The sequence below is a fragment of the Oreochromis niloticus genome, linkage group LG10 (assembly GCF_001858045.2).
Source record: "Oreochromis niloticus isolate F11D_XX linkage group LG10, O_niloticus_UMD_NMBU, whole genome shotgun sequence".
In the NCBI taxonomy this organism is placed as follows: Eukaryota; Metazoa; Chordata; class Actinopteri; order Cichliformes; family Cichlidae; genus Oreochromis; species Oreochromis niloticus.
The window spans coordinates 26,632,987-26,653,100 of NC_031975.2; the positions used below are offsets into that span (position 1 = coordinate 26,632,987).

The 20,114-nt window shown below is 39.3% G+C and overlaps 1 protein-coding gene across 2 annotated transcripts in view; it reads left to right on the forward strand.

Moving 5' to 3' along the window:
* Window positions 1-20,114, forward strand: part of rabep1 (rabaptin, RAB GTPase binding effector protein 1) — a 48,429-nt gene that overhangs the window by 527 nt on the left and 27,788 nt on the right. For both annotated transcript variants that reach the window (XM_005458256.4, XM_003453448.5), the window contains exons 2-7: window positions 7,219-7,347; window positions 7,717-7,920; window positions 12,138-12,298; window positions 15,017-15,136; window positions 16,932-17,067; window positions 19,242-19,420. In XM_005458256.4, the coding sequence (XP_005458313.1) occupies window positions 7,219-7,347; window positions 7,717-7,920; window positions 12,138-12,298; window positions 15,017-15,136; window positions 16,932-17,067; window positions 19,242-19,420 (929 nt within the window). The remainder of the gene's footprint in view (window positions 1-7,218; window positions 7,348-7,716; window positions 7,921-12,137; window positions 12,299-15,016; window positions 15,137-16,931; window positions 17,068-19,241; window positions 19,421-20,114) is intronic.

The following is a 20,114-nucleotide window of genomic DNA, read 5'->3' on the forward strand; positions in this document are numbered from 1 at the left end:
CTCATCGGTGGCCGTGCTCTGTGGTGTGTACGGGATACTGACAAATCCTGCAGGAGGCTTTCCCTTTGGTTATCAAGCAGAGGTCCAGGGACCCAGAGGTGGCCTTGAGGGCATCTGGGGCTTCAGGAGCTGAACGTGGGGCTCCCACTTTCCAGAAACTGTGTGAAGAATTCCAGTCCAGGTTCATGTTAAACAAAATAGACTGCGTCAACGGTACTTTAATACATGCAAAACAATCTAAGCCTTATGCATCTTCGGAGGTAATATTACAAACACTCTGTAGCTTGAGAGTCTGTCACAAATCCACACACACACACACACACACATTAGAGATTGAGGGATGGGAGCATCTCCTAGTGGTTACCTTTGTTTTTATGCTGTATTAATAGAACTGTACATAATGTTTTAAGATGGCACTTGGTGAGGTGTGTGGTAGGAGTGACAGATGGGTTCAAGGTGGGATTACATCAGGGATATGCTCTGAGCTGCTTCTGATGATGGACAGGTTGACAGATGAGGTCAGGCAGGAGTTTCCATGGACTGCGATGTTTGCCACAGATCCACATAGTGATCTGTAAGGAGAATAGATGCAGGTGGAACAGAGCCTGCAGAGGTGGAGGTATGCTCTGGAGAGAACATGAATGGAAATTGTGTGTGAATGAGAGGGAGACAGGTGTAACAATGAAAATGCAACAAGTAGAAATAGTGGAGGTCGAGGAGTTTACATGGAATCAACATTCCAAAGCGATGAGCAGTACACAAGAAAGATGAAGAGGAGAGTGCAAGGAGGGTGGTGTGGATGGAGACGAGGGCGGGAGTGAATTTTGACAGAAGGATAAAAGCAAGAGCGAAGGGGAAGATTTACAAGATGACCATGCTGACTGACACAATGGCAGGAAGAGGAGCTGAAGATGTTAAAATTTTCATTGGACGTGACCAGAATGGACAGGATTAGAAATGAGTACATCAGAGGGACAGATCGGGTCAAATGTTTTGGAGGCAATACTGGTTTGGATGGTTTGAACATGTGCAGAGGAGAGAGAGAGGCTATATTTGGGAACCGATGTAAAATATGGAGCTGACAGGCAGGAGGAAAAGAGGAAGACCACAGAGATGATTCATGGATGTAGTGAGGGAGGACATGAAGAGTGTTGGTGTAACAGAGGAGGGTACTTGGGGTCGGGTGAGATGGGGGTAGATGATCTCCTGTGATGGCCCATAAATGTAGCCGCTGAAAAAACAAAAGGTGGCTGTTTTATTTATTATTTAATTTGGCACACATGCACCTCTACAAATAATGGAAAGGGCTTGCATGTTCGCTGGCGTACAAGCACTTTGTGTTCGGCATCATCTGGTGTGATGCAAAATTGTGTTGTTGGTATTGCTTTGGTTGTGTTATTGACTTCTCAACAAAGCTGTTTTTTTAATATTATTTTTTTGGCATTTGACTTTAGGTAGAGAGAGAGAGAAAGACACGCAGCAAAGGGCCATGGTTGTCTGCTCACACACTGAGCTGCAGATACCTGTAGAATTTTGGAGAGCCTGGTGTTAGTAATGGTGCTGCTTTGAGCTGAGCAGTCATACACATGTCATTACTTCTTGACAATGGCACCTGTTGAGCAGAAGTTGCTGTGGGAGTGGGTTACAAAGGGTGGTGGTAAAATAGACTAAAAGAAACTGCTTTGTGGCGCTTTGATTTTTATCTTAATATATATTAAAAGCAGCCAGAGAAAAGACGCTGCCTGCAGTGAGTAAAAGAGGAGGATTTGAATATTTGAAACAGTAATTAGTAACGGGCCTACCCTCAATCAGTCGTGAGGTTTGAGGGAATTATTTACTTCTGAAAATGCAGGGCCTGTTTAACTTGAAACTGGTATAAAATAGCTTTGACTGCCAATGTGGGTGCCTGGGGTGACTTTAAGTGGTTTACTAGTGTGGGTAAGATAATAGAAAGTTTTGTGTAAATGTATCATGGTTCAATATAATGGCTTAGTGGACTGGGACCAGTAAAAATGTATATTTGGCAAGGTGACTGGCCAATGACAGTGTTTCTACTGATCAGTTCACCTGTGAAGCAGACTGGCTTAAATATACCTTCACTAATGATTAGTTTTTTTTCCCAACAGACAATATTTTCACATGAAATTAACATTTAAACAGTGTGGATATTTAAAATATGAAGGGAAGCCCTGTTTTCTAACTGTATGCAAGGATCTGTACGCAGATAAACTCAGTCTCTCTTTCAAGTGGTAAAACCTGCAGCATGTAGGGTTAGGGGTGAGTCAAGGACAGATAGCATTTACTCAGTTTATTTTAAAGGTTTAGCAACTACTTTTTTATTCTGATTTACCAAGTTATAGAATTATTTAAATATAATCATGTGACATCACATCATGTTTATTTGAAAGAAACAGCATAAATGCAGAACCAATGTGTGAAAAACTGAGTACACACCCTGATTCAGTAGCTTGCAGAACAACCTTTAGCAGCATTAACGTGTAATTGTTTTTGGTATGACTGTATCAGTCTCTGACTTTGATATGGAGGATTTTTGGTCCACTCTCCTTTTCAGTGTTGCGTTAGTTCATTGAGGTTGGAATTGAGGTTGTGGGAATTAATTCAATGCGAGATCCCGAACAGCATTGTGAGGTCTGGACCGTTGCAACACCTTGATTATTTTCTTTTTCAGCCATTCTCTTATAGACTTGCTGCTTGTTTGGGACCATTTTCCTGTTGCAGGAAAGTTAAGTCAAGTTTGAACTTTCAGACAGATGTCCTCACATCTGTCTGTAGAATACAGAGACTGGGTTATCATGGTGGATTGCAAGGTGATGATTTGGGCTACCCCTCCATCACTGTGATGTAGAAGTGATATGGTGTGTTTGGCTTTTACCAAATGTGGCGCTGTTCATTATGGTCAGACACCTCCACATTGATCTCGTATGTCCAAAGGACATTGTTCTTGCAGCTTTGCAAACCTGAGAAGAGACTTTCTCCTGGCAACTGTTCTAAACAAGCCATACCTGTTCAGTCTTTTTCTAATTGTAGTGTTATGAATTAACATTTAACATGCTCACTGAGCCCTGTAGAGTCTGAGATGTCGTTTGTGGGTGTTTTTGCAGTTTCTCTGAGCAATGCACCACCATTTGACGTTTGGTGAATTTGCTAGGACGTCCACTCCTTGGAATGTCATGGTATTAACACACACCTGAACACCACAGACCAGCAAACGGACAAATCTTTTATAGAAGTTGTCACACATGCTGCTGATCAATTAAACAACTGCATTTGATTAGCGGTACTTGGTTACTACTTACCCTGTTAAACTTGTGGAGCAGTAAGGACAAACTTAGGTTTTCACAGAACTGCTTACTGTGTACTGTGAAAACTTAAGCTGGGAAAACTTAAGTTGTATGTCAGCAGGAACTGGGATTATAGCCTTATGTGTGTTTATATTTTGGGTTACTCAGCACAGGTTAGGAGGTTACCACCTTGTTTACCTGTGCTGATTTAGGAGGATGCAGGTGAGGCTGGAGAGACATACGAAACAGATGAAGTGGTGGCTTGCTGCGAGGCTGTCTTTTGTCTTTATTTCAGCTTCCTGTAATGTGTTATTACATTTTTTGTTGTTAAATGTCACTTTTTTCTAATACCCCTGCATTAAGACTTGCTTTTTAAACACTCCTTCCTTTGCGGTGTCACATGATATCAACCACCTTCTGTGTGGGATCTGATTATGAAGCCTTGAGCATTTTTGCCTTTGCTTTCTTGGCATTTTGAACATGGATGTGACAAGCAAGGTGTGGACCTGACTGTGAAACTGTTGAAAATGAAACCAGACATCTCCACTTTAGTCCTATTAGCCTTGGACAGATTTCCAGAAGTCTCGTCGTTTGGTCAGATACATCTTTGCCGTTCTGCCATGTTTTGTTTTGTTTTTTCTTGGTGAGAAGACACTTTCTACTGGCAGCCCTTTCCATTAAGCCATATTTGGCCAGTTTTTTTCTAATTGTGTTGTTATGAACTTTAACATTTAAGGTGCTAACTGAGGCCTGCTTCTGCATTTTTGGCTTACTTTTAGTCAAATAAATAGAGACACGGTGTGATATGTCACATGCTGTTGTTAATCTCTTAGAATTTAAAGTGGATGTACTTCCTTTTTAGATAGTAATCTGTTGCCGGGCGTCGGTTTAACTCACCTGGTTTGGCAGATGATTGTATGCTGCTAGGCTTGGTGTTTGAGTCCAACCCAGGGCCCTCTGCTGTGTGCCTTCCCTCACTCTGTCCCCACTTTTCTGTCTGAAACCGTCACTGTTTTATCAAGCAAAGGCAAAAACGCTGCTGTGAGGTTGAGCCTCTGTCATATTTGCATCATCATGAACTGGCGTTGCTGTTAAATTGGTTAATTACTGACTTTCTTTATGCGCTCTATCATGTGATCTTTGTGGCTTCCCGACGTGATCGGTTACACACCAGAGCAGTCAGCTTTTATTTTAATACCAAGAAGGAAAGGATGCAGAGCTTTTGAGCTGAGGTAAGTGTGGGAAAAGAAGCTTGATGTACGTTGTGCTTAAATACAACACAAACTTATGAATACGTGGCGATGGAGTTAGTGTTTCCTTTTGTTTGGCTGTCACATGACCATGGTGGAATTGAGCTGAACCGTCCGGCTGCTCGTAAATGTTTCCATTTGGCTGTCTGGCTTTAAGGATTTTATCTGTATCTCTGCAGTTTTAAATAAGAGATGAAGAAGTAGGAAAATGTAGGACTGTAGGAAAACGAGTGGCAGGTTTTTATACTTCATTTTATGTGTCGCCTGACTGACATATCGGTGGGCACGATTTATCAGCTGATATTACTATTGACCTATTTATAAAGGTTGGCTAAACAAACATGAAAAAGGAGAGAGGAGAAAGGCCCTTTAACTATGTTCTGCATCTCGATGTTGCATAGTTTGCCCACAAGACTGCACTTTGCAACTTTACTGATGGCAGCATGTGTTGGTAACGCTTCAAACACACCACCAGCTCATCCAAGTTAAGCAGAGCGAGATTTTTAACAAGTGTCGATTATGTTTACCATACCATAGGGCGGGTTACAGCTCATTGAGGTCACGTCTACTTAGATTTTACTGGGAGTTAACTATGTTTGTTTTTTACCTTTTATGATTCAGATCAATCCACATTTCAATTAATTAGCCATAACAGACTTGGTAAAAGTAAAAAGGCTGCAAGTAAGTATTGATTTGTGACAGTTTTTTATGTTATATTGTGTTTTCCCAACAAATATTGCCTTTATTTTGTTGATTTATTTTTGTACTTGTATTTATGTCGATAAATCCTTGAGGGCCCAACTTATAAACTGAATAATAGTTAAAAATTTGAAATAAGGGATGCCAATCATGAAAATCGTCCCAGCAGTTCAGTGGATGGCTAAAATATCTTGCACTGCACGTACCAGTACTTGGTGTGGTGATGCCAACAATAAAAAAGCATTTGGAGATCTTGTCAAGTTTGAGTTACAGTTTGATAATGGAGTAAAGTATGTTATTGGTTTGATGCTGAAGGTTTTGTGCTGAGTAGATCCACTGTGAATTGTAGCACACATGTAATAAGATGTACTGTTTTTAATTTAAATGTGGGTGTTCATTAAATGCAAGTGTGTAAGTAATAAAGGTGAGTCTGTTTTTTAGATGTTTTTCTAGAATAATCTTCAAGGGGCGTACTTATTGGTTTTATTATATTAGATATATTAAACGATAAAACTGATGTGGAGATGTTTTTCATAATTAATAAGAACTAGATTTAAACAGGGATGACACCCCTTATCATCATCATCATTATTATTATTATTATTATTATTATTATTAGAAACAACCAAGTTTTTGTTAACATTACATTCAAACTTTTCTAAATATTTTCTACATATACGTTTTTTAAATACTTATTTGTCCACAATATTGTGATAGTCCATATTCATTAAGCTGTAGTATTAGATCCTTACCCCCCAAAATTAGTAAGTAGCTTTCTCCATATTGAAATTTTTAAAACATTACTACAAAACTTGTGACAGTAATGACCTGAATTTTTTTATTATTTCATTTAAGAAGTGTATCTTTCCTCTAGATTTTTTTTTTCAGTCAAATTGGTGATGATCAGGTGGAAAGTTTTTTTTTTTTTTTTTATGTATTTTTTGATTTGATGACAAATTAGAAGAAAGGTGGGGTATTATATCATAGATTTACTGATGCAGTCCAAGAACTAGAAAGAAGTGTGAACGAGATATTTGTGTCCAGAAAAGGTTTAAAAACAATCAGTAAATGTGATTGTTTATGAAATGTTTATAAACGACTAATGCAACATACATACATATATAGATTTACTTTTCCTCACACTTTTCTTATGAGCTTCTACATATGATATCTCTAGAAGTTATTTAAAATTATCTAAGCAAAAATTTCCATTTAGCTGACTGTTGACAGCCTTGTGAAAGAAGCCACTGGTGGACTTTACTCTGTTTTTAAAGGTGTCACGAGCTGAAACTTGCTGGTATAATAAAAGTTAAGTAACTGACCACATGAAACCACATGAGAGCTCTTATATTAATAAATGAATCTGCAAAAATCCCTGTTTAGAACTTTTGTTAAAAGTAAAAAGTAGTCTCCAGTTCAAGTTCCCAAATTTTGCAGATTTGCTACTTCGTAATAATAAATTATTTGTTAATGTTTTTATTTCTGTTTCGCTATGCAGAGACATTTAGTCTGTAATTTGTGAGTTCTGTACTGTTTTGTCACATTATTACATTAATGATCAGTAGATTAGATAGCACTGGATGTAATAACACGTTTCAGCCTAATTACATTTAACATTTACGTAAGATTATGGCTGAACATAACAAGGAACTCAGTGATTTAATCGGTGTACTTATCGGTTTTATTATATTAGATATATTTAATCATAAGATTGAAAGTTGTTGTAATTTCTAAGAACCACATTTATCCCAAAAGCATCAATAATAATTTGTATTCATATCATTTTAGGGCTTGTTTGCTTTTATTCACCCTCTGATTTGAGTCCTTAGTAATGAGATAAACGACGTAATGAGTGCAATGATTTTTGTGGATGTTTGCACTTTGACTTGAATGATTTCTTTTCAACTACATGTAATCAGCAGTTGATTAATTTTGTTTTGTTTTTTTCCTCCTTCATTATCATCCAGCGGTGCTAGAGCAGCGAGTGGCAGCTCTGGAGCAGGAGAGGGCCGAGTTCATCAAACTCAAGCAGCAGCTGGAGGTGGAGTTCAACCAGAAGCGGGCCAAGTTCAAAGACCTTTACATCTCCAAGGAAGGTGTGGATGGTCATAAAACTCTACACAATGTAAAGTGTCTTGTTGGACATAGCTGTGGAGCATCTTTGGCCTTTTAAGCTGTCTGTTTGAATTAAATTCATGCATGCTGAGGTGCAACACTGCCTGGCTGCCTGCTAGCTGGCACGGTGGGAGATTCTTTGAAATTCCCCACAGAGAGACAACACAGGCCTTGTAAATGAATCCAAGGTTCGCAGAGTAGAAAGAGGACTTCTTTTAAAATATATAAACAAATTTTTATCTGTAATAAACTGTCCTGAATAATGAAAAAAGTCTGAAATACACAAGTGTCACATTGTGCATTTTTCCTCTCTCTTCCCATCATTCATTTCATGTCTCACCTCTCTCCAGAGGAGCTGAAGAGGCAGACAGCTGCACTGGAGGACGCCCATTCTGAGCTGAGCTCTGTCCAGACCCAGCTCTCTCAGGCCCGGGCTGAGATAGAGACCATCAAAGCTGTGGCCACCGTGTCAGAAAACACCAAACAGGAAGCCATCGACCAGGTCCGCAGCCAATGGCAGGAGGAGGTGGCCTCCCTGCAGGCCATAATGAAAGGTAAACTGAGCTGACGCTGTGTGAGCAGTGAAAACCTCTATTCCTAATATCATTGCTCTTTTGCTTATTATTCGGGAGGCTATTTACTTAGATTGATAGCACTATGAATATATTCTCTAAAAGATTGTTTACATTTAAGTGGTGTGATCAAAACATTTCTGAAGGCAGGTCCAAAAAACAAAAACAAAAGCTCTACCTGATTTAAAGTTTGATTTCACCTTCGAAGTCCCCTTCATGTCTGGTTGGCTTCCAGTGAAGCTTCTATTCATAGATCAATCCCTGGAAGTCCACTTGTCGCTGTGCAGCCTGGGATCAACTTATGTTTCAAAGTGACTCGGTCTCCCCCTATGACTCTGTGATTTTCAGTCAACGAGTCCACAGTTTGCAAACCACGTGTTCGATCATCAGGTTATGCACTGTGAATTCATCCTCTAAGTTCAGATTGTCAACATGGACTTCTACCACAAGATCTAGATTCATGATTCACGTTATGCCATGTTATGCTGGCTCAGACTGCATTGAAAGAATTTTTTTTTGGGGGGGGGCATACTAAAACAATTTTTACTCACCAGCTGGACTAGAGGAACAAGTATAAGGCCACACACAACAAAACTTCCACTGAGAGTATTAAAACTAAAATCCCTGTTGCAAACCACCTGCAGTGTCCTGCAGGTTTTAGATATCACCCTGGGTCAACACATCTGAATCAAGTGTTTAGTTCATAACCAAGCCTCTGGAGAACTTCAAGACATGCTGAGGAAGTAATTTGACCTTTTAAATCAGCTGTGATTGGATCAAGGTCACATCTAAAACCTGCAGGACACCGGCCCTCGAGGCCTGGAGTTCCCCCACCCCTGTACTAGAGCGTGATCTTTGGTGGTACATCAGACACTTTTTAGTCAGGCAAGACTTTTGACTTTTTGATCATATCTCAAACAAATTAAAGTGAGTATATCTGCAGTGTGCAGGGAGCAGCCTGTGCATGAGAGCTGTGCATGTAATAGGAATAAAGATTAATGTAGAATAACATGACCTGATTGTAGTGCAGTCACAGTGGGGTTATTAACCGCTGCTCCAAAATGAAAATTAGATGATATAATCAATGCATAAACTCAGTCTCGATGTGCTGTTGGTCACAATTAGCACTCCTAAAGTTTTGTGGAAAATTTAAATTTTTGTTTTAATCTTTGACTTGACTTTTTTTTTTTAGTTGTGAAGTAAATCTAATCGATTTAATTCAGTTTTCTTGTTTTTAGCACTTGTTGATTTTTGCTGATTTTAAACATAAAACAATGTCGAAAATATTCATTATATGTATGTTGGAATAGATCTTTTAATACGTTGCAATATCGATACATTTTTAACCTTTTTAACAGTTCATCTTTAGTAATTGTTACTGCTGCAGAAGTATTAAAATGTCATTAATAGTGAGGCAAGTTCCTATTGTCCATTGTACACACCAAGAAAAAACATGTAATTTGAGGAACATCTAGTTGTGCTTCAATAGAGCTTTTAATTTAGCGCCTAGATGGATCCAACGTGAGTTGCACTGAAAGTTTGTTCGATTTTGAAGTGAATTGAACAAAAACAGTACTATCAGCATGCTGAAATAAGCTTCAGTAGATCCTCTGAATATCTGTGATTATGAATGAAGCTGTCCTGTGATCATCTGTGCAGCAGTCAAGTGTGAATGAAAGCTGTTAACTGTGAAAACACTGCATACTTATGGCAGGTGTGCTTAATGTTATTAAAGAGGGAGGGACCGAGACTTCAGGTAGATAATGATCATGTGATTTGTAAAGGCATGAAGAGAGCGGCGTATAAAAGCTGCTTATTCATGAGCAGATTTTTATAACCAGTGTCCTTACTGATGCAACACCCCAAAGATTTGTGTCAACCCCTGGAACTGAACCAGGGACCTTTACATTTGTAGACGAATATTTTAAACCACTACACTCCATCACTCCGGTTGTTCCAGGGTTTCTCCCATACTTTAACACGCTATCCTGGGAAACTCATTTTCAAACTTTATTTGGAATAATTCTAATACACACAACCATAAATTTGGTGTTCTTTTCTAATGTTACCCAAGCTGCCAGGGTTTCCATGAAACACAGACTACACACACACACAATCCATACACTGCATACAATTTCAACTCATCTGTCACCTCAGCCTGACTGAAGTGGTATGTGTGCAGCTCATCTGTACACAGGCAGACAGACCAGTTAGACTAGGCTTGCTGTCTCAGCTGTTTGTTCACTACATTAACTGTGAGGTCACAGTGAAAGCATAACATAAACAAATGTGAATCAGGAACTATTGATTAAAAAATATTTTTTATCTTTGTGTTGCCAGACAGCTCTCTCTGATGTGGAACTGTTATACTGTTCAGTCTCCTTGGATTACAGCAGTAATTTAACATTTCAGCTCACTTAATTTTCTGCTCCACAGCTGATTTCTTTGATTTATTATGTCACTTTTGACATTTGAATCAATGAGGTAAAACCAGAAAGTCGTATTCTGGTTTTCGTGTTCTGTCAAGCGAAGTTCCACTTTTTTGTTAAAGGATTCTGGTGGCCTTAAAAATGGCTGTGAAAGTTATGTAGGCATAATAAGGTTTCATGATAAGGTGTAACTGCCTCTGTTGATGGTGCTTGTGTCTTACTGAAGAACACCCCGGGCAGTCCTTACAAAATAAATTTCAACAAATATGATGACATTGCACCTCATAGAACCAAATTTGCACATCAGTAGTAAAAACCATTCAGAAATCTCCTGCTGTCTTTCATCATGTCATCATTGCTCTGTATTCACACTGGAAGCATGGCCAAAGTCTGTGCACTAACAACTCCTGAAATTACAGGAAGTGATCTTCAGACAGTGTTGGGGATGCTACTCTAAGAAAAAGGATGTTATTTACACATAATTTGTTACTTTTTAGTGCACTATTAACAAATTTAGAAAGCTTACACAAAAAACTTACTCTAATATATATATAATCAGATATAAACCTGGTGTATCTTAAAATACAAATAGACACACACAGGATCTTTTTTTTTTTTTTAGAAATGCATGATCCTACAAGCCTGTTCCTCTCTGCTTTGTCACCTAAAGAGGTCAGCTGAGATCAGGTGACTGTACTTCACACACACGCACAATAATACATCCGAGTTTCTAGCCATCTTTGCAATGCAAGTAAGAACATAACTGCTTAGCGTGATTAGCGAATTGAGTGCAATAGTGCATTACACCATTCACTGCTGATAACCGATGTTTCCTGCAATATAAAGGCAGTCGGCCTGTGAATAGACAGTTAGGTGAGCACTGTCTAAAAATGTCACCTGATTCTGAATGATAAAACTGACCTTTGCACTAGTTTTTTTACCAGCATTAAGATGGCATAGTGCTACAATTTGTGTTCACTGCACCTTCTGACATGCATTAAAGTTATGTTAGGAACCCAGGTTTTATGTGAAAAGCTTGCGTTCAGTGACATGCAGTAAGATTGTTTTAATTGCAAAGTTTTACACTTGGGAAAGCACTGGGAAAGTGTAAAGTGTATTTTAAAAGTAGATCCAACCGTATATGTTGGTATAGAGCTAAAATTTTAAATTCAACAGACACGTCTTTTGGTATATCTTGCTACTATTGGGTGGTACTTGGTTTGTTTGGAGAACTGCCTTAAATTTTCATGGCACAGGTTCCACAGAGAGCTGGAAACATTCCTCAGAGGTTTGGTTCATATTTACATGACAACATCACACAGTAGCTGCAGATCTGTCGGCTGCACATCCAGGATGCGAATGCCCACCACATCCCAAAAGTCCTCTATTGGACTGAGACCTGGTGACTGCAAAGGTCCTTTGAGTATGGTGAACTCCCCGTCAAGTTCAAGAAACCAGTTTGAAATGAGTTGTACAAAACAAGGGTATTATAGACTTTATGTAAGTGAATTTTAACTAGTTTAAGACAGTAAACCAAAAAAATAGTTCAAAGATTAAATGATTTTAAAAAATAAATGCAACCCTAAAAATCTTTTGTCTATTTGTTTATCATGAATAACCATCACAAAAACATTTTGAAATGAAAATGATCCCCCACCTATATCAAAAATGTTGTTCCTGTTTTTATGTATTCACGCTTGACTGCATGACTCGATATGGATGTGCTGTTGTTCGGTTTCATCGCCTGCTTCCTCTCCTCTCCCCGTGCAGACACGGTGTGTGAGTATGAGGTCCAGTTCCACCAACGCCTGGAGCAAGAGCGTGCCCAGTGGAACCAGTATCGCGAGGCGGTGGAGAGGGAGCTGGGCGAGCTGAGGCGCCGGCTCTCCGAGGGTCAGGAGGAGGAGAACCTGGAGGATGAAATGAAGAAAGTATGTCTGCTACGTGCATTTTTCAAAGTTTTGTCTACTCCCTTAAATAGAGAGCTGTTATTTTCTGCTAATATGGAATCTTAACTTTCTGTTTCTTAAGTTTGTTTGCTTCCTCTCAAGTTTCCTTCCCAAAAATAAATTTAAAAAAAATACAAGATGGATACCAGAGAACAGAACCCAATGTTCCAGATGCTCCGGCCAGCTGGACTCCTTCCTGTGTCTTAAGCAATACTGAGTCTTGCAGGCCGATTCCAAGTTTCACACTGCTCATGGCTGGGACTGTGTGTCATTTGTTGTCAGATGCATTTTTAACTGTGTTTCATTGCCAGGAAGAAAAATTCATCCAAACGGTAACAGTACAAGAGGGTTTATTTTCACATGCTGCAGTTTTGACTGGCTGTCTTAAAGATCTGCCCGTGCTTAGTAAAAATGGAGCGAGGACTGCTGGCCCGCTCCCTCACCCACGTTCTAAGAGACATCTTAATTAAGACAGGGATACATTTTTACAAACAGCTCTCAAGATCTGTGCTGCTGTTGTGATTTAAAGTAAGGAGAAGTTTTATTAAGCCATTTGTAGCTGCAGAGGAAACTGTGAAATCTGATAAATATCTCCTAGTGATGTAAGTTCAGTCAATGAGGTGAAGAGTCGGCAATAATTCTTCCTTTATTGTTACAAGGTTTTGGTTAACGGTGCAGATGAATGTGTAAAATCTTTTTTTGAACATTACAAATATGATAACATATATTTTAATGTCCTAATTATCCCACAAAACTTTGTGACTTCAGAGGAATAACATCCCGACTGGGGAGTCGTGATCATCTGAGGAGCTCATGATTGCAGGAACATGCAATTTTTGAATTATTGATCATCTGGTTGGATCAGATTATTAATCAGATTATGAACACATCTGCTTCGAGCCCTTAAATGTCTAAAAGCTGAGGAGCTGAAAATAACTAAAACTCAAAGAGCTGATCTATTCGAACAAATTAAAGCTAATTTTAAATGACCTGGAGGTGGGTATGTTTTCCTAAAATATTACTGTGTTCTTTAGCTTGATTAGGGATGGGTATTGATAAGATTTTCACGATTCTGATTCCATTTTCGATTCTGTTTAACGATTCGATTCTTTTTAAAAAAGGAGAACACTAAGGTCGATTAGCTTAGAACTTTGTTTTATATCTTCTCTTTGAACAAGATAGAAATTTAGGAGTAACGTGGCCTTACAAACCCAACAGTGAGATCTTAAGAGATCCACAGCCTACAGCTCTTCAATGGGGTGTCACAGGGTCCCCAGGAAAAAAAATTGTAAATGTAAAATAATAAAATAATGAAATAAATATTCTTCTGTAGCAATAACAAAGTATAACATAAATTATTCTGTAGCAATTACACAAGAATATCCAGTAATGTCCCTGCCTACAATTAAACACATTCACTTACCAAAAATCGGGGGCATCTGCTGTGGCAAATGGGTGCAAGCCTTTGACCACAAACTTAGTCACTGCTTGGTGACATTCGTCTATCCTGGCCTGAAAGGAGACGCTACCGGTAGACTGCAGCAAGAACTGCCAGCCAGACTCTGTCTCTCTCATCATGGTCACCTAAATGCAGCACACAGTAATGGCAGGTTTTGTAATAAGGCAGATCGCGCTAACATAATATGCACTGTTAGTTGATTATTTACCTGCCGTATTAACGGGAGAGGACGTGCAAACGTTACCGCTGCTGCTGGGTTGAGATTCACGAGTCCGGAGCGGAATTAAAAACATGACATTCATTTAAGGTTATCGCGTGTTTTGTGAGCAAATGCTTTTGCATATTCGTAGTGTTTCCTCCCTTAAATGAAATATCTACTTTGCAAGTATTGCAAGTTGCCCTGTTGTCATCCGTTCTCGTAAAGTATAACCAAACTTTTGAGCGTTTCCTGCCAGGTACGCTCCGACGCTCCGCAACGTGGTGACATCATTCGGGGCGACTGGAATCGATAAGGGAATCGTTTGCAAAAATGGCAAACAATTCCAAGGAATTGAAACAGTGGGAACCGGTTCTCAACAAGAACCAGGTTTCGATACCCATCCCTAAGCTTGATACAAATAAGCTGATGTTTTAGGCTTTAATTCCATTGAAGTTCATGAATTTAGGTATTGTACTTTGTATTTCTTGTTCATTGGGTATTTTTTCTATATTGTTTTGTGTATTGTGTTTTGTTCGTGTGTGTTAAGTGTCTGTGAAACTGCTGTGGATTGTACTGTCTGTGCCAGGACAGTCTCAGGAAACAGATTTTTAATCTCCAGACTCTAATTATCCTGGTTAAATAAAAAGCTTAATAAAAACATATGCCATTAGAAGACCAGAGTGGGAAAGTGCACGTTTTAAAGTTGGCTGGTTTGTCATTTACTGACTTGTTCTGTGAACGAGGAATTAGTACCAACTGGCAGCTCTTTTTAGGAGATGCTTTGATGACTTTCAGGTTCATGATTTACCAAATTGAACAAAAATTTATCAAAATAACAACAAAAAACACCTTAAAAAAATTAATCATCCAGCCTCTCAACTCCATCTCTGGTTCTTTTTTTATCATATATCAGTTCTATTTTTATCTTTAATACTGAAGAAGAATACAGATCTAACTAAAGATCTGCTGGTTAGAGGAAAAATGTTTCCAGATGTTTCCTTGTGTGCGCATTTATAATTATCTTATGCAAATTATTTTGAAGGCCCAGGAGGATGCAGAGAAGCTGCGTTCAGTAGTGATGCCCATGGAGCACGAGATCGCAGCCCTGAAGGCCAAACTGGCCACAGCCGAGGAGAAGGTGAAGGAGTTGGAGGCCTCGAAGGTTAGTCAGCAAGAAATCAGTGCTTTTGTGTTTTGGTTTGGTTTTTGGGGTTTTTTAAAAATAGGTTTCAGTCTCCCATGAGGCGGAGAATCGCAAAGATTGTAATAAAGACATTAATAACCGTTTATTTTTAAGCTGTGAAATAATTTTTAAATAAGTTTGGGGAAAAAAAGCACAGACTTTGGGTTGTTAAGATAACAGAGAATTGTCGCTTTAAGTAAACTCTGCATGTGCGTAGCTGGACATCTTGTTAAGCACTCTGTAAGTGAATTTAATTTTAAAGGGCTCATTATGTCATAAGCACAGTTTGGTTTTTAAACCAGTTTATCTTCAGTATTCAGTATTGAGGGTGTTCTTCAGTATTTTCAGTATTGGCTGGTTGATTAATCGACTGAGCGTTTTTGCTCTCACTAGTCGGCAATAGAAATAGTCTGCGGTTAAAAGAATCATTCATACTTTAAACATGAGATGTGAAAGACAGCTGTGCAAATCAGGGCGGTGCTGCAGTAAAGTGATGCAGGTCGTGAGTGGGTGTATGTCAGCTGTAACTGCTCGACCAGAATGATGCATAACCAGTCTCAGCACAGACGTGTGGACGCTAATAAACAAGGAAGGAAAGCTACTGCTGCTGCTAGCACTGCTAATGTTGACTAGCCTAGGCCAAACTATTATACAGTTTTTATATAAAATACAGTAATGGACTGTGTGCGTGTGTGCTATCGTATACATGGCACAGCAAATTTCAGCGACATTTAAAATACTGTTTGATTAGTGACGTTTTTGATTAGTTGTCTTAATGGCTAATATTTATGATGGCGATGTTTGACCTCGTCTTTTCTCAGTGTTTTCAGACTGATTGATTTTGATTGGTTTTTTCTTTCGTTTTAATGGCTAAATACGTTACCTTGGAGTGTCCCTAATTTGCGCTCACATAGAAAGTGAGATTTTTATTTCAGCACTAGCAAAAAGAGAAATGAAATTGTACAGCACCTGTAATAAGTACTCAGCAGTCAAAGGTGTGAAAAAAAACATTTTAAAAAAAACAACTGACAGTTGAAATTTTCATACACAGGCTTGGCTGTGGTTACTGTATGACTACTGTACTCTTACTTTTCACTGGCTCTGCAGTTTCCACTGAGTCTATGGAGTATTTCAGCTTCTTATGGTGGACGATGTAATTCCAGTTTATTTGAGCCCAGTTTATCGCCCAGTGATGCAGCTGTTGTGTCTCTGTGGGTCATCCTAGCTTTACTCTTCTCACATCTGTCGCAGAGATTCAGGGAACAGAAGTTACTGATTCAGGACAAAAAGAAAAAGAAAAATCCCTATAGCTTTTGAAAGTGTTTGAAACGGGGTGAGAATGCTGAAAAACCAACACGTTTCTCACCCAGTTGAAGAAATGAAGCTCCATTTCTGCTGGATATGTCCGCTGACAACAGCGAAGCTTCAGTTTGTAGATTTGAATTTGTTCTCACAAAACAGACAGTCATCATGGAGCTGAGTAAATTCACATTTATTTCAATTTGGTAATTCAGAGTGCATTACAGAGAAGATTACATAAATGAACCTACAGATTAATGAAGAAACATAATCATGAATAAAATATAACAAAGGGTTAAAACAAATAAAAATGAGGCACAGTTTCTTGATAAATCACTTTAAGTAGTGAAGTTTTGGTGTTCAGCTAAAATTGTTGTAACCTTACATTATTAGACTCTCAGCTCCTGTTTATATTCCAGGATTTTTTTTATGTGCTGACAATTGTATAAATGATTTTTCTCATTGTCTTTCACAGGTCAAGGAGCTCAATCACGTTCTGGAGGCTGAGAAGTCGTGTCGTACGGACCTGGAGATGTATGTCGCTGTGCTGAACACGCAGAAGTCCGTCCTGCAGGAGGATGCGGAGAAACTACGGAAGGAGCTTCATGATGGTAATTTCCTTGTCTTGCTAAAGGCAGGGTGGCCCCCGGTCATTAAAATGTTCTGAAAAGACATTTAATAATAAAAGGCTTTAAAAAATAGTTAAGTATTTTAGATCAAGTTTGGAAAGGTGTTTATTTTTTTTTCATGCCTATTTTTCTGCACACAGTGCTGCTTTAGTCGCGACTGCATCGTTAAGACAAATGTGCTTTTCTGGAAACGAGCTAAACTCCAGCAGCAAAGCACCGAATCACAATTAACCTCTCTCAAAAACAGTGCTGAATGATTTAGTCTGCTGTAATTAGATGTGCAGGTCTGGACATATCAGCAGGACAACTTAAAGGTAACATTAAAAAAAGTTCATGAAGTTTAACTGGTGAAAATAATAGTGGACTGTCTCTGTCAGTGTGTTTTTATATATGTAAAACAGTAGCAGTAGCCTAATAACCTACACTCACTGGACACTTCATTAGGAACATCTTGTTATTTCTGGGTTGGACGCCCTTTTGTCTTCAGAACTGCCTTAATTCTTGGTGGCAGAGAACAACACAGTGTTGGAAACACTCCTGAGAGATTTCAGTCCATATCGACATGATAGCATCACAAAGCTGCTGCACATCCAAGATGGTAATTGCTCATTCCACCACATCCCAAAGATGCTCTGTTGGATTGAAAGCTGGTGACTGTGGAGCTCATTTGAGTACAGTGAACAGCAGAAATCGAGTCTCAACAGACCAGCCAACATTCTCCCGTCTTCTATGGTCCAATTTTGGTGAGGCATGTGAATTTTAGCCTCACTTTCCTCGGAGAGGCACGCAGTGGCGTCTTCTGCTGCTGTAGACCATCTGCTTCGAGGCTCCAGGTTTATTGTGCATTCAGAGATGCATTTCTGCATACCTTGGTTGTAACAAGTGGTTATTTGAGTTACTGTTGCCTTCCTACCAACTTGAAGCAATCTGTTTTTTGTTTGGTTTTTCTCCTGTATTTTTGCCCTGAGGACTACCACTCACTGGATATTCTCTGTTTTCTGCACAATTTTCTTTCAACCTAAAGATGGTTGTGTGGTAAAATCCCAGCAGATCAGCAGTTTATCAGGTACTCAGAGCAGCCCATCTGGTTCAGAGTCACTTAAGCCAGCTTCCTTCCTTATTCTGATGCTCGGCTTCAACTGCAGCTGATCATCTTGACCATGTCCGCATGCCTACATGCATTTAATTACTACAGAGTGATTGGCTGATTAGATATTTTCATTAACAAACAGTTGAACAAGTGTACCTAATGAAGTGGCAAGTGAATATGAGTTGTTATGCTATGTCTAAAAAATACAAACTTCCCCAGTGCTCATACTCAGCGAGCGGTCAGTTGATGACAGAGGTGACAAAACCACCCTCTTAATTTTTCCTCCTTTTACCGTAAAGAACAATATTCAGAAATGTTCATGAGTCATCCACTTTATAAAAAATGATAAATAGCCTGAGATGTCACTTGAAAAATAAAATAAACCACAGTAATATATCTCAGCTTTTCCACATTCAATGACTCTGCTCTAAGTGTGTGCACATTACAACTGAGAGATGGAGTGGAAAAGTGGAAAACCTTCCCATGCAGAGTTTTTGGATGACTCCAATAATTTATCTTATTCATAACTTCACTGCAACTTTCACGCTTAGCAAGGCCATCCAGCTGGAAGGCCAACTCTGATCCTCTCATAGGCCGGTTCTGGCCCCTGGACTGCTTGTTAGACAACCCTGATTTAGTGCTTGCAGTACAACGATGGAAACCCTGAACAAGATGAAGGGGAAAGCTTTTCTAGCCAGGCTACTCGTTGTTGTTGCTTGAGAGTTATGATTACTCTCTCTGGTTAAAGCTGGTGCTTGGAAATACTTGCAGAGCAAACTGTGTTGTAGCTTAAAGGTGTTCCTTTGTTTGCTTTTCACATTAATAAACGTTCACAAGCTCCTTTTACCATTGTGTTCATTTTGAACTGATGCCAGTTTGCATTTCCATTGCAAATTTGGTTTTAAATTTGATTTAAAATGCCAGTAAAAGGGTTTTAAATGTCTCATATATGACTTCTTTATAGCTGCAGACTCCGTGGAGGACGTGTGTGTGTGCATTGTGTTCATGTTTAGTCTGCAGCTCCAACTTTGTCTTTCGCCTTTCTCTCTGCTGTTTATGACCTCAGTCTGTCACAAGCTGGAGTTGGAGCGGCAGCAGCACAACCAGCTGAAGCACACATGGCAGCGAGCCAACGACCAGTTCCTGGAGTCTCACCGCCTCCTTATGAGGGACATGCAGAGGATCGAGAGCGTGCTGTCATCAGAACAGCTCCGCCAGGTGGAGGAGATGAAGAAGAAAGACCAGGTACATAACATAACCTAACAACAGTGTCAGCTCTGCAGATAGTTTAAAGAGGCTTGGCTTTCCACTTGGGAAGCGTAATCGTCTCTGCAGTGGTTAGAGTTAATAAAATTATTGGGTTTATCTGCTGTGGAAGTGGGGAAAGGCCAACCAGGCCAGAAAAAGTTGCCAAGAACAAGAGTGTTCACAAACTGTGGCTCAGAGGACTAAAAAAAGCCAAAATCACGACCTTTTAAAGGAGATCTTTTATGCGTTTCCTTATTTTCTGTTAAATATATACAGTTATAAATCTGCATGCTGATGTTAAGCATGGCCAACATTTCAAATAATGAGGCTCAGATTGCTCTAAACACTCAGTTTCAGGCAGTTTGTTTCAGAGAGAAGATAAACTGAGCGTCTGCACCAAGTACCAGTACTACATCATGCAAAGCTACTCCAGTAATTAAAACATGGAGCTGGGAGTGATCATTCATAACAGTCCCTCTTTAATAGTTTAGGGCAGTTTGGGTGGATGCTGATGTTAGGTGGAGTAATCCCAAAAACAACTGTAAGGTTTGAGGATGCTCTTCGTCAGGAGCTGGCTCCTACTTGCAGCTTCCACGTTTAAAATCAAGTATCTGTTAAATGTCTCACCTCACTCTGTGCCAGATCCCACAGGACATCAAAGAGGTCATTAATAGCCCTTTTTCACTAAAGC